The following is a 14,901-nucleotide window of genomic DNA, read 5'->3' as shown; positions in this document are numbered from 1 at the left end:
CTTGATTAGTCCTGATTGGCTCGGGAACACGTGCACACTGATGGCAAGTTTCCTGATGGCTGCAGATGAAGCATAACTTTTAATTTCAGTGGTGAATTTAGGCCGACAGTGTTTGAAAAGGAGAAATGACTTTCAAGTGCTCTATCTGCGAGATCCCCATTATTCTATTAATTCACTGCCAATTAGCTTTGTTATCCGGCCGACACGCTGCCGTGCTGCTGCATCACGCACCGCTGATGTCAGCAGCGCTCGTCCTTCCTCGCTCTCTCGCCGGATTCGTCGCACTTTTTCTCACAAATCCCGAGGCGCCGGGCTGCATCTATGTAGAGGTCAGGTGGCAAGTTTGTGTTTTCTGCTTTGATATCATGGAGCCAGCTAATGATGAGCTTTCATCAAAAACATCTCCAGTTTCCCTTTTTTTACTTTGTGCTCTGTTTCATTTCAGTAACTTTTAGAGGTGAAGAGTGTTAAAGCTACAAATTAGAAAATAAAGTTGTACAAATAGACTTAATTTACTGCAGAAGAAGTTCATCTTTCCACCCGATAGCCGATAGGCTGCTTATCACATGGGCTCACACGTCTTGGACCGCAGGTCTGGGGTTTGACTCCGAGCCAGCCGGACCATTTCCTGTGGCTCCTCCACTCTCCTGTCCAAGGTGCACGCCGCCTCTCGCCAAGTGCCGGCTGGGATCGGCTCCAGCCCTTCCAGGATCCTCAAGGAGAGGATAATGGAATAATAATAGATAATTGATGGATGAAATTTCATTTTGGAAATGCTGAGATTTATCTCTTCACTCACGGTGAAGGTCCAGATGGTGAAACACCAGAGTTTGGGTCATTTTGACCTGCGAGAGTTGTGTTTGTGCGGTGACTTGATTAAAAAAGTGAATCTAAACCAGTTGGTTTACTCACGATACGCCCAACAAGCATTTAGTTTCATTACAGGCACAGATATTTCACATTAAAAGTTTCCAGAGGCTCAAAGAACCCCCCCTTCCTAGTCTTTTAATGTGAAAATCATGCAGGGAGTGTCTCACTCTCAGTTGCTTATGAGCAATTGAGAGAAATAAAATAATAATTGTGGAATAATAAGTTGAAGAAACATATTACTGAGTATATTAATGAGGTAATTCAAGGGACTTTACACTGAATTTATGTGAGCTGCTGCAGTAACAGTATTTCCGCCCCAGCCACTGATTTTCACTCGACCTTTACAAGCGACCTTGTCTTTTTCAGCTTTATATTTGAAGATTTACGTGAATATCCAGATTTTAAATCCTTCATCATCTGAGATTGAGGACAGGATCTGGAGTGACAGGTTCTCAGCGATGAATAAGTCAGAAAGTGTGGTCGCCCCAGGTATCACCTTGACGGGCTCCTCCTCATTTATTTAAACTCTGCTCAAGGACAGAGCCCCCCCCCACCCCTCTCTCTCTCTCTCTCCATCTCCGTCTTCCACTTCGTCCCCTCCTCCACTTTCTTCTCTTTTCTCTCCGTCCCACAAACAATCCTCAGATCCTGTGGGAAACCTGCAGACGCACAAACTCTGCAGCATCATCTCTAATTTCTCCCCCACCAAACGAAATAAAAGAGCGAATCAGGGACTCTGAGCTTCAAAGTTTGTTGCCTCACATCACAGTGGTGTCGGATGATTCGCTGACTGATCAGTAACGTGAACCTTATTATCTTTAATCCTGAGATGAGATTTGTTCGGCTTTCATCTTTGTTTTTTTCGACCTTGAAATTTCATCTGAGCTCCTGAATCTTATTTTCTCTTTGAAATTCTATCGGCTTCCGATTGAGAAGGTAAACACGATTCCACCTTGTGACGGTATCTCCTGCATACAGTTCTGTTAATGTACTGTAATACTCCATATACTGCTGGTTCCATCACTTCATGGAAGCATCAGTATAGAAGACGACCTTTTTAAAGTCTCGATGTCCATTTAAAACAAAAGCTTTTAGAATTTTAAGGTAAATTAATAGATTAAATTGATAAACTACACATTGATATTTCAGTTGTGGATTAAACAACTTTGCGGTTCATGTATCGTGATGTAAAATTAGATTTATTTTATAGGTAACCTTATTTTTGTGGGTTTTATTTTTGTGAATTCACATAATTCAATGGTACATAGAGGAATATTGGTCATATGTCTAATTTAAAATTTGTAGAAACCTGCCTAACAATAACGTTGCAGTTCTCAGTTTTGTTTTCCGTTCTTTTACACATCAAGGTTCATTTTCCTAATTGCTGCAGATAAGAAGTGCCACCTCGCCAACATGCTCACCACGCCAGCCACATTACATCTCTCCTGTCCCATTTAATTCACACAAATTAATTTAAATTAGTCAAATTAGCCATTCGGAGGGAAAGTGCTGACTAATTGCTGTGTAATTACTGAAATTATTCTTTTTTTTTTTAAAAAAACATTCTTATACCCTGAGGTTTGCTGGACTGAAGAATCCCATTCCCCCAAAACACTGGAGCCAATTTCTGTTTTGTCTCAATTTTTATTTCTTCCAATAAATTTATTTCTTATTTCTTCTTTTCCCCCCGACTGGTTTTCTTCTCTCCTCTTGTGGGAAAACTGAGCTCATGCATCATTACAGTCAAGTTCCCACCCCCCCCTCCCTTGTTTCACACAACACCTCTAACTGCACTCCAACATGTTTCGATTTTCCTTTTCTGCTTTTTTTAGCAGAGTTATATTGTGTAAAAAACACTGATAATGACCTCACTCGTTGAAGCACATCTGGATTATTACTAAAAGTAAAACAGATTCAACACTCCCTTAAATTATTTCATGTAATATTATAGGAAGTTACACTGCGATGTGTACATATCTTCACAATATTACTAGAATACTCAACATGTCTTATTACCTATTCTGAGTATGACCTTATTCAGGCTATTCAGAAAATACTGTTTACATGTTGTCTTCATTGGGTTTATATCCAAAATATTTGTCCACGTAAACATAGTCAGTTAATTGAGCTTATTTATCTGTACCATCAACCTTTATTATCTCAGAAATCCATTAAAAACACATGAAGCTATCCTTTATTTTTGATTAAATACCACGTCCACGTCCACTTAATACTCACACTGAGTATTAAGTACTGAGCCGAGCCCAAGATCAGGGAGGCTGGGACTTTTTGAAATGTATTCTGGTCCGTAAGTCATTACACAAACAAGTTTTAATGAGAGAAACACTTAATTAAAGACTAAAATATGACAATAACTCAAAACAACACAACGTGCCATGAAGATTTCCTGCAGACGAGGTGATGCCACAAATCACAATTTAGACCCTGAAATCAATGAAATACTCAACAATTAATAAGGAAAAATAAATCTCGGATAAATGACATCACACTTCCTCTTAGCGGACGATGGAAACGTTTAACGATCGCTCCAGCTGTGAGTCGACCCTCCATTGAGATAATATATGTTCAGGAGTCCATTAGCATAGTGTATTACCATCATCAATTCAAGGTTAATAGAGAAAGAAGAACACGCTGACGACACTGACGTCACACACACACACACACACACACCTCCCCCCCACCCTCTCTGTTTACTGCAGGCCCATCAAGACACAGCAGTGTGTCACTGTGGATCAGACTCAGCGCTATCAAGCCAGGAAACACACAGTTCAGAGGGTTAGAGGGACGACAGACGAGAGACACTCCTCCTCTGGTCCCATTACTACACTCCCACAATCCCCTGCTGCTGCTGCTGCGGAGAAAAATAAAGAGTGAAAGAGAAAAGATGAAGACGCTCAGATAGAGAGAATGAGGGGATTTGGGCAGGTAGGAAGAGGAGGGAGAGGATAGGACCCATCCCCACGCGTCTTATCACCCCCAACCCTTTATACCGTCATTATTTCACTGTTAAAGTCGTTGTGCTGAAAAGACGCAGAGGAGAAGGAGAAAAAATAGAGTGAGGGGAGAGAAAGAGAGGGAGGTCATTTGTATTCAAATCCTGAGCTAATACGTCAAGAAAGTCTATTTCATGGGCATCGCTTGCTCTCAGAGTGTGTGTGTGTGTGTGTGTGTGTGTGTGTGTGTGTGTGTGTGTGTGTGTGTGTGTGTGTGTGTGTGTGAGAGACATGCACTGCTGCAGCTCTTTCTATAGAGGAAGTTGCCTCAGCCGCTACAGGCACTTTCATCAGCACCGACCGAGAAAACAAAGGTTTCCTCAGCGATTCTTTGGTTAAAGTGACGATTGTGCGTAAAGAGCAGCGTCGGCAGAACTCTGTGATTCGCTGAAATGTGGAGTAAAGCAGCTCAAATGTTTCCACAACGTGTTCTGCGGAGGTGCCGATAATAACGGTTCTTTTCACGTGCAAAATAGCATTTAAAGCGACACAATGCAAGATTCACTCGCATCTATTCTCTGGCTCCTCCTACCGATGGGTTATTTTACTGGTGTAAATACGAGCGGAGCCCGAATACCCTGATAACAAGTCATGTTGAATTGTTTGGCTATAGCTTGACTTGGCTTCTTATTACAACCTCGCGAGTCAGTCAGCAGCTCGACGAGGGAGGAAAGATAAAAGCTTCACTCACGACTTCTGTAAAGTAGCTGTCGTAATAATGCGTCTTTCGGAGGCTGCATTCGAAGACGTCCCCAGGATTCACCTCAGTAAGGCAACGAAGCAACAAGATGTCCGATGCTTGAGTTTCACGCTTCAACTCAACCAAACAGCAAACAGAACACGTGTTAAAAATCCAAGGTGTGATAAAACGTTCTCGTGGCATCCAACTTTATTGCTCGGCAACAGCAGTAAAGGGCAGGGAGAGCTGGTGACCACGGAAATCCTCCGTCGACCAGACCGTCTCGTTTCGGTTTGGCCTTCGCAGTCCGTGTCCTCTGAAGGATGCAGCCCCTGAATTCAGGCCCAGATATAATGTACGTCTCAACCTTTGCACATTCCCCCGAGATCCACCCAGAGTAGAACAGTAGCATACGAGCTAACGAGCTAACAGAGCAAGCAAGTAGACGAGGCCGTTATCGATCTCCAGGTATGATGTGATAAACCAGAGAGTCGACAACTTCACTTACAAGCAAAAGTTCAGACTTACTGGTCGTCACACCAGAGTTACATTGTGCACTTCCAGGTGTCCAGGGGGCGCTATGGCAATGACAGGTCTTCCAATTTTAAGTTTGTGCATCATCAAAATGATTTTGAAGCCGTTATTTTAAGGTATAAAAACGACCTAGTGTTGCTTTAATGTGTGTGGAGTAAAAGGATGTTACCACTGCAAACCGTGAACATACACATGCACATGACAGGACACCAGGAACAAAGTCCCTGTGTGTATTGGGAACAATGGGATGTGGCCAGATTGCAATAAGACCAGCCAGGAAAACACTGACTGTTGGCAGACGCCTCTCTCTCCTCCCCTCCGCTCATCCACCAGCGCTCGGCCCGTCTCTCTATCTGACAGGGAGGCCTGAGGGTTTTGTATCCTCCGCTGTTTGACTTGCACCGAGGGGAGATCTTGTTTGTTCTCCTCAATGCAGCATTTATGGCTTAAGATTCTCCTCACGACCTTCCGAGCTATCTGTCTCCCCCGAGCGAACAAACAAGAAGAGAACAGGGCCCTCGCCACGCCGGCCGGGGCCCTGCAGCTCTTTTTACCCCATAAACAGGGAGAGGGGTTTGGGACGGAGGGACGACGGTAGTGTGCTTTGTCTTTAGTGTAGGTGGTCAACACGCGTGAGGGGGGTTGTTTTTTATGAGGCAATCTGCACTAATGAAGGGTAAATACAGCGGTGGGAGGGTTGAGTGTTGTCAGAGCTCCCCCTTGTGGTGGGAGATGTGTATTTCTTTTGGTGTCCACAGTGATGGCTGGTCTCCTCATGCTTTACTCAATCATTTCCATTCCAATTGTCTGATTTATCACTTTGTTATCCAGCAGTAACTGACTGTTTTCTCTCTTTCTTTATCTCACTCTCCTCTCCTTCAATTTTACCTTTACTTCCCTCCTTCCTCCACGATATTCCTCCTCTTTCCTCCACTTTCCCGCCTTCTTCTTCTTCTTCTTCTCCCTCCAAGATCGTTGTCTGGACGAATCGTAGGGGGGGTGTGGTGGTTCTTCACCCTCATCATCATCTCGTCCTACACGGCTAACCTGGCTGCCTTCCTCACCGTGGAGAGGATGGTGTCCCCCATCGAGAGCGCCGAGGATCTGGCCAAGCAGACCGACATCGCCTACGGGACTTTGGACTCGGGCTCGACCAAGGAGTTCTTCAGGGTGAGTCGGTGACACTGAGGTTAATGGGGTCACTCTCTGACAGGTAGGGGGCAGATATGCAGGACTCACATCGCTCACGACCCAGAGGAAATGTCTGAACACACATGAGGAAATGTATCTGGTCTTTAAGGAAACTCTGTGGCCCAGAAATCATAATCACGCTGTATTTTAGTTAACAACATCTATTTGTTTTGGCATAATTTCTTTGGAGGAAATGAACGTTTAAAAGTAAAACTGTAATACATTTTGTATTTATTGTATTTTCGTTTTAACATATAAGATATACGACAATAATTATAATTATTATTTGGATCATCATTGTTGTTGTACCTTGTTGTAGAAACAGCCAATAGGAATAAACTTGCTCATATTGGTTTTTGGCTTTGGTTCGATGGTGAACTGAAACCGGGGAAACGTTGAACCTGTGACCTGACGCTCTGTGTTTTCTCCGCCTGCTGTTGGATGTTTTTTTTTTTGTTTATCTCTCGCACCACATCTACCTCTGAAACTCCCTCCAAACCCTCCAGCGGTCAAAGATCGCCGTCTACGAGAAGATGTGGGGCTACATGAAGTCGGCCGAGCCCACCGTCTTCACCAAGACCACGGCGGAGGGTGTGGCGAAGGTCCGCAAGTCCAAAGGGAAATACGCCTTCCTCCTGGAGTCCACGATGAACGAGTACACTGAGCAGCGGAAGCCGTGCGACACGATGAAAGTTGGAGGCAACTTGGACTCCAAAGGCTACGGAGTGGCTACACCCAAGGGTTCACAGTTAAGGTGGGTGGAATAGTGTAACAATATGTGTGCTACGTGTTGTTATGGTATTCCACCTTCCCTGGTGTGCCGCCTTTTTCTGTGTTTATCTTTATAATCTGTCTTCTGCTCGGTGTGGGTGGGGGGTGCTTTTTGTTTTCAGGGCAGAAGTTTTTGGCTTTTTCACATCTGTGTTTGTTGCATGCATGTGGTGGTGGTGATAGGGGTGGGGGGTGGGGGGGTCGCTGTGATGATGCAGTGGTGTTTTTTTATTTCATTTGTTCTTTCTTCACAGCTCTCCACACCAGGTAACTCTCTGTGCTTGTGCTTGCTTGTTTGGGCAGACATGTTGGAATGGCATGCTTATCGCTCTGGTAAACTTCACTGAAAATGCCTCATTTAAGATTTAAGATAATCTGCATTTCTTTTTAATTTAATGTACAGATTTAATTATTAGTTTGTGATATTGAGCTTAATGCTTCTGCAGCTTTCCTTCACAGCTGACCGGTTCTTCCTTCTCCACTAAGTGACCGACATGGTGTTTTGGGAGCCATTTGAATGCTCGGCCCTGGGTAACGCTGCCAGACTCTGTCACCGCCTCCCGAACATAGAGGAATTTACAGACCTGCCACAGAATACAGTGTCATTACTGTTGGGAGTTGCACTTTCAATCCGCACGCTCATCGATCAAAGCCGCCGGCAAGGTCTCACTGAAGGGAACTGATAGATATACTGAAGGCAAAAGTACACTGTGTGTGTGTGTGTGTGTGTGTGTGTGTGTGTGTGTGTGTGTGTGTGTGTGTGTGTGTGTGTGTGTGTGTGTGTGTGTGTGTGTGTGTGTGTGTGTGTGTGTGTGTGAACCAGCAGCTACATGATTGCTTGAACTTTCATTTATTTTCTGCGGAGGAACCAGAACATTGTTGCTCCATGAACAGTTCCTGTGCTCGGTAAATAGATTGCAGTAGAACATTGCTTTCATTGTTCACATGTAATCACAGAGTATTGGAAACAAAAGCCAAATATTACATTTTACTATCCTCCAGAAATTTGTTCGCGGAAAGCGAGGACGCTGGAAGTGCTCTGCAGCACCCCCTAGTGGCACAGGGCTGTAACTCCAAGGCAATAAAGTTAGCTAAACAAATCAATTAAAGCTAGAATCACACTTAGTGCACACTTAAATTCAAACTAGCAAACATTACGTCATCTCAGCTACACGTTTGTGGTAGTTACAGGTTTGTAGTTTTATTAGTTATTTTTACAGCAGCTGAAAAAAGTCTGTACCCTTATGAAACCACATTGAAATCCACTAGATACACATTGTTATTTTGATCTGAACTAAATATAATATATAGATATCAGTCCCTTAAATATGCCAGATTTCTTTCATCAAGATTGAACACCAAACAAACTGAGGTAATAAAACAAATTTCATTTCATTTTCTAGAATAACATTTTGACAGGATTATAGAAGCAGAACTAAGGTTCTTTGGATTTAACATCTTTATAATATGTGATTTAATTTAAGAATATATATATATTTAATCAGAATCAGTTGAAGAAGAAGAAATAGAAATATATAGAGACAAAGACAGTGAAATAAATAGAAATACAAAATATATGCAAGAGTATAAAACAAAGATGTGCGCACTAAATACACAACTCTATTATACTATACACTATGCCATACAATATATAGAAAAAGAACTCAATAAGAATATTTCAAAATACAGTTATACAATAGAATAAGTCTGTTGCTAAAGCACAAAAGTAGATAACATAAAATGCCTAAAATCGTTCAAATGAATCCCCAAATCCAGAATGTAAAGTTGTATTTAACACAAAGTCGTGACTTCCTCTCGGCTCTGAGTGACTTCCAGCGTCCCTGTTGGAAACCGATCTGCTCAGAAAGAAGCCAACTCCTCACAGCAGCTGAATCAAACCCTGGTCTCTGTAAACTCCTCTCCTCCAACCCGAGGTCGAGCAGAGCGGCTACTGGTTCGTCACGTAGCCGAGCCGGTGCCAGTTTTCAGCCACTGCTCTGACCAGGACGAGTCCCCGACAGACCACGGTAGTCTCCTCCGTGGTTTTTCGGGGGATTATCGTCTTCTGTCAGTCACTCGTCCGGATTTCCCCCTGTTGGCCGGGGCTGTTATTTCACGTGGCTCCTCAAACACACATCACCGGCTTCAACTGAGATATCAGCTGTGTTGCTTTGTGTTTCTCATCATCTCCATTTCTGACTGTTTTATGTTTCTTTCATTTCTCACAATGACACAAATAAATTAAAAAGGATCCAAAACGCTCGCCGAGGCAAATCTCTCTCTTCCCCTCCGCTATCGTCAGACATCAGCGGCCTTCAAGCAAACCCACGAAAAACGTGTTTTAGAAAACAGCTTCACAGACATTTTCTAAAAGTCAGTCAGGATTTTCCAGAAGAGCTTAAAGCCCCGAAATCCTGTGAGCTTTCAATTGGCTGACGTACATTCTCCATGTTTACATGTGTAAAACACGTCCAAATTACGTGGAGGCTTTTGAAGGCGCTGGCTGATGTGGGGACCAACGATGCTGATTGCCAATATTTGAAGTATTAAATCAAACAGTGTTTGAGCTAAATGAATGAATTTATCCTTGTTAGGGTAGAATATCTTCCATATTCTATATGATGTAGGATTAAATCAAAATGCCACATTAAAATAAACTCAGCGTATTATGGAGCGGTTCCCAAGCTTTCAGGCTTGTGAGCGTTTAAGGAGAATCAATGTTTATGGGACCATTAGTCAAAGGTCCAACGGTTCAGCCACAGACTGATGTTCTCTGCTTGTTTGTTTGATTTTAATGGATATCTGAGGCCTAAAGACGTAAAACTACGACATTAAAATTCAGAGGATCACCAACGTCTTTAGGAATCAACCTCTGGGGACAATGAACATCTGTTCCTTTAATTTTAATAGAATTTTTTTTAATATTTGTGGACACTGGCTTTTTAAAAGGGTCTAAAGCAGTAATTAGAAATAATCTTAGAAAAAACAAAGCAGTTCCTGATTATCGTTTTGCAGCCCCTCAGATCTTCACTCTTCTAATGGATTACTGTTAATTGATTATACGCTCCCGTCGATTACTTTCGCGTTTTTGAAACTGAGTTTAGTGGCTGTCAAGTAGAATTTAATGCCAACTTTTAAACCCTGTGAGATGAGCGATTAAATCCGTCTCCAGCCGACAGTGTTGCAACCTGATTCATTTTAAACAATGGAACTCAAACGTTTCACTCAAGTAAAAATACAAATAAATTGACAAAAATGTTCTCATGTAAATGTAACATAACATTTTCTACTTCAGTACTTGCTTTTAAATTGACAATACAAGTATTAAAAGTAGAATTACTTGCTGATGTATTGTAGCGCAGTAAAAGTACTGTAGGACTCATCAGACATCACGAAGGAGAGATTTGTGTTCAGCGTGTGTTCGGGTTCTGCGATGGGATGTACGTTTAGAGCATTGATGCATATTTCCACCCTTGTCCCTCTCTTACTGCTACCCCCCCTCCCTCCCCCTTCTCTCCCTCCCCCCTTTCAAATTGGACATCATAAACTCACCCCCCCCCCCTCTCACCAAAATATGTTTTATCGTTTTCAAGAAGTGCAGTTAACCTGGCAGTGTTAAAACTCAATGAGCAAGGCCTGTTGGACAAATTGAAAAACAAGTGGTGGTACGACAAAGGAGAGTGTGGCAGCGGAGGCGGTGGCGAGAAGGTTAGCCGCTATGTCGCTTTGCCCCATGTGAACCGTGATGCGGGTAAAAGGGAAATGTGATTTTCTGCTGGTAACAGGGGCATCTGCCGGGTCGACTACTGGCTAGAAAAACTACATATATATATTTCAGTCCTGAGAGAAGAGCGAGTACTGTCGAAGCAGAAATATTTGCTGAGCTGCTCGTGTAGCGATGGTTGGGACTTACACAGACTCTGAAAGTTTGGCCTTCAGCATCTTTAGTGCACCGCGTAAATTAAATATGTAGAACTGAATAGAATCGGACCGTTTGGGGTGAAATCTCTGAGCCAATAGTTTTGGGTCGACAGTAGTAGCCTTCACACTTGTTGTAATAAAAGTCCCGGCAGTATGCGCCTGTTCCAGGAAAGCGATGCAGCCGGGGCCCCATGCTTATATGTCTGTTCGCTCCGCCCCTTCCCCCTTAATAAACCCCGCCCCCCCCGTAAACGACAATCTCCACCAACGAGCAAAGAGACATGTAGCGTGAGTGGGGCCCCTTCCCGGCTTCGTCACTTTGTGAAGAGTACTGAGCTGCTCTTGTTGGGCTTCTTCTGACTGAATAACATAAAATAACATGTCCTATGATGTTATTTATGTTATTTTCCCCACCCCACCCCCCCCTCACCCCCCGTCCCTCGTGATTTGAAGAACGCCTGTAAACCTTGCCGTATTGAAACTGAGTGAAGCAGGAGTCTTAGACAAACTGAAAAACAAATGGTGGTACGATAAAGGGGAGTGCGGACCCAAGGACTCGGGAAGTAAGGTCAGTCCCCAGCAGCCCGGGAGCCTCCCCCTCTCCTCTCTTTTTGTCTCTCTACATGCACACTTGTATGACGCTGGCGGTACTGCTCTGTTACTGCAGCAGACTGGCTGACATAACACACACACTTACACTCTGAGAACAAGCGAGTGACAGACGCAGGTAGAGACTTGAGGCCTAGCCGGAGGGACACAGCATGACAGAAACACGGCATGGCGCAGTGCGAACACTTTGACAGCAGCTAAGCTACATTGTGCCGCTACTGCAGATGAAGACTCACACTCACACACCGGTTGAAGACGCTCCCCGGGCATGTTCATGCACACTAGACGTCAGCGGTACTGTATTCCTCAGCCGCGAGCAGCACGCAGAACTGATCCACGTTGCCGATGCACCGAAGCATGAAAAGAGAGCGAGAGCGAGAGAGAGCGTGAGCGGCCACGTGTTCGACTAAGCAGCATGCACCGTCCACATCCGTCACGTCCTCGTAATCAGATCCCGAAGCTCGGGACACACACTCCATCACGTGCAAACGAGAGCAGGCAGGACAGACAGTCGTTTGTGTCGAGGCAATAAGTAGAGCGGCCCCTTCAGGTGATTTATCCAGAGGGAGATAAACGGCAGGGAGGAGCTCAGACACGTCATCTGCATACATTTAAATTATAGGCTTGAAAAAGGTGAACGTCAGGAGTGAGAAGCAGAGCAGGACAATGAAGGAGAAGTTCATCCAACAACATATTTCTCCATCCGCCTCTGGATGTATCCAGACATGCAGATCAGCTCAAATCAATCAAAATTGTGTAATATTCAAACAAATCAAATGCAATTAAGTGCTTTACAAGGTGATTGAAAACAGAGGATGTGAAAAATGTGTTTGATTTGTTAAGAACGTTACTAAAATATATACAATCAACACTAAAATCTTAGTAAAACAAAATAGAATAAGATAAATAATAATAGACGTTTAGAAGACGTGATGTTTTTAAACATCTGTGTTATAGAAATTTGTTGGATTTTAATTATTCTGCTGCATTTTCGTACATTTTGTTACTTGTGTTTGTCGCAAAACGATTCACCGCGAATTCATCACAGTCTTACATGTTCCAAAAGGAGATCAGACACTTTCACACAGATAACAACCAAGATTTTACTCGACCCATCGAGTGAGACAATAAATAAACGTCTACGATAGTTGTACCATTAAATTTGCTTTGTGGATTATTCAGAGTGAAGTGAGACATTGATTCTGCACCACAACACGTCCACTGTCACGAGTTAGAGGCAAAACATTGAAAGGTGCACATTTTAAAAACCTGCATAAATAAAACCAAACTATCTGCACGTCTAGCTGCTCTGGAGTTAAATCAGAAAATTATCACAATCACTAGAATTTAAACTGAACTGTTTAGAGGTAGATAAGTGAAAAGTTAAGTTCTGTGTGACAGTGTGTGTGTGTGTGTATGTTTGTCTGTGTGTGGGTCTGTGCATAGATTTTTTCTATATTGACGATATTGTGTTATATGTGTGTAACTGTGATTGTTTGCACTCTGCCTCTGCAAAAAGCTTGCGTTGATATTTGTTTCTCCTCGTCGGCCGCAGGACAAGTCCTCCCAGGCCCTCAGCCTGAGCAACGTGGCCGGGGTCTTCTACATCCTGGTCGGGGGCCTGGGCCTGGCCATGCTGGTGGCCCTCATCGAGTTCTGCTACAAGTCGCGCAACGAGGCCAAGAGAATGAAGGTGGAGGCCCAATGCCCGTCCCAGTCTCCCCATTACCACCACCCCCACCTCCACTGCTACCCCTGCCAGACAGGCAGCCCGCGCCATAGCCCCGAGCCTAGCCAGAGTCCGAGGCCCAGCCCCAGCATCCACAACTTAGCCGAGTTTAGCGAGGTTTTCAGTGGGTACGGGAGCGACGGGGAAGCTGATAAGATGTAGTGGGGGTTTTGGTAGAAGGTCGGCCCAAAGCCTTTGCTCCCCCCCCCCCCTATCTCCCTCACTAGCTCGCTGCACAGAGACTGTAAGTGAAACCCATGGTATCCCTGTGGTAGCTTCGCCATGCTGTGTCGTGACCAGTGGCAAACACGCTTCCCACTTCTCTGTCCTCTCCGCTCACTCTGTGGTCATGTGACGTCCTGGTCTGCGTTGGAGCTGTTTCCTCTCTCAGTGTGGCAGGAAGCAGCAAGTCGTCCTCACACGTGACGTCACTTCCGCTGCTTGTGTGGCTGCAGACGTTGGGCCTCATTTATCCCACGGACACGCCGTCTCAGCCATTTCCTCTGAACTCAGTGTGCGACGCTGCTCGTACAAATTAAACACTGTTGGAAATGCACAATTAACGTCTTGATTGATCACCCTTATCAACGTTTACTCAGAAAATACGACATTTTCGAGTTAGTATGAATTGTGAGAATGAAAATGCAACAGTGTCTTAATTTGGCAGAGAAATAATAAAGCACATTTCTCATCTTAATGGCACATTCGTCTCTGAGGAATTTAGAAGCAGTCAACGTGCGTTTCCAGGGTAAATGAGGACCAACGTCTTATTTGTTCACACACGTCTGTTGCGAGGACATTTCATTCGTCCGTCAACGTCTGTTCTTCTCCTCTGAAGCTTCAGTGTTTGGTTTTCACATCAAAACTTCCTCTCTAACCTTGTGAACGCTGCAGCTCAGGGATGTTATTGTCTCAAGTCTTGTCAGGTACAGTCGACAGAACAATTTAATAAGAAACCAGCCCTGAGCGCACAGGAAAAACCTCTATAATAAAGCCATTTAAACACTATATATTGTCAGGCTAACGTAAACACAAGCTGATATTGATGTGAGGTTTTTTTTCCTCCAGATATTTCCCCCAGGTCCACGACACCTTCAGATACCTTCCCTTCCTCTCGGTGTATATCTGTGCTACGTGGTTATGTGTCCCCCATCAGCTCTTCATTAGCTTCTCTGTTGCTTAGTCAGCTTCCCTGTCCCGCTGCCTGCAGCTCTCACTCACTGTAATGATTCTGCTGCTAATGGGTTCACATGTAGAATGGGGCTGGCTTCATCTCGTACTGAATGGCTATGAAAGGCGTTTTTTCTGACCACTCTGCTTTATGTACATGTGTGTAAAATATATATTTTAAAATGTAGAGTCGTACTTTTACTGGGAGGCTTTTCTATCTGTTGGTTTTACATGAGGCAGATTGGAGTTTTAGTTTGAAGTTCAGCGAACACTCAGTATAAATATGTGAAGTTTATTACGGAAGAGTATCTGGGGCCAGATGTGAGGAAAAAAGTAGAAGTAGATTTTGTTTTATTTTGTGTTTAGTTGAAATGTTCTTGACATTTAAAAAAATTCTTGAACTTTTTGTAATG

The 14,901-nt window shown here is 43.8% G+C and overlaps 1 protein-coding gene across 2 annotated transcripts in view; it reads left to right on the top strand.

The window, feature by feature from the left end:
• Nucleotides 1-14,901, top strand: part of gria4b (glutamate receptor, ionotropic, AMPA 4b) — a 101,208-nt gene that overhangs the window by 83,799 nt on the left and 2,508 nt on the right. The window contains exons 12-15 of one of the 2 annotated variants that reach the window (XM_035179266.2): nucleotides 6,069-6,267; nucleotides 6,795-7,042; nucleotides 11,434-11,548; nucleotides 13,145-13,282. In XM_035179266.2, the coding sequence (XP_035035157.1) occupies nucleotides 6,069-6,267; nucleotides 6,795-7,042; nucleotides 11,434-11,548; nucleotides 13,145-13,282 (700 nt within the window). Of the gene's footprint in view, nucleotides 1-6,068; nucleotides 6,268-6,794; nucleotides 7,043-10,652; nucleotides 10,768-11,433; nucleotides 11,549-13,144; nucleotides 13,283-14,901 lie in introns of both variants that reach the window. The other variant, XM_035179263.2, reaches the window with a different exon arrangement.

The sequence above is a fragment of the Hippoglossus stenolepis genome, chromosome 15 (assembly GCF_022539355.2).
Source record: "Hippoglossus stenolepis isolate QCI-W04-F060 chromosome 15, HSTE1.2, whole genome shotgun sequence".
NCBI lineage: Eukaryota > Metazoa > Chordata > Actinopteri > Pleuronectiformes > Pleuronectidae > Hippoglossus > Hippoglossus stenolepis.
This window is presented reverse-complemented; position numbering and strand designations above follow the sequence as displayed.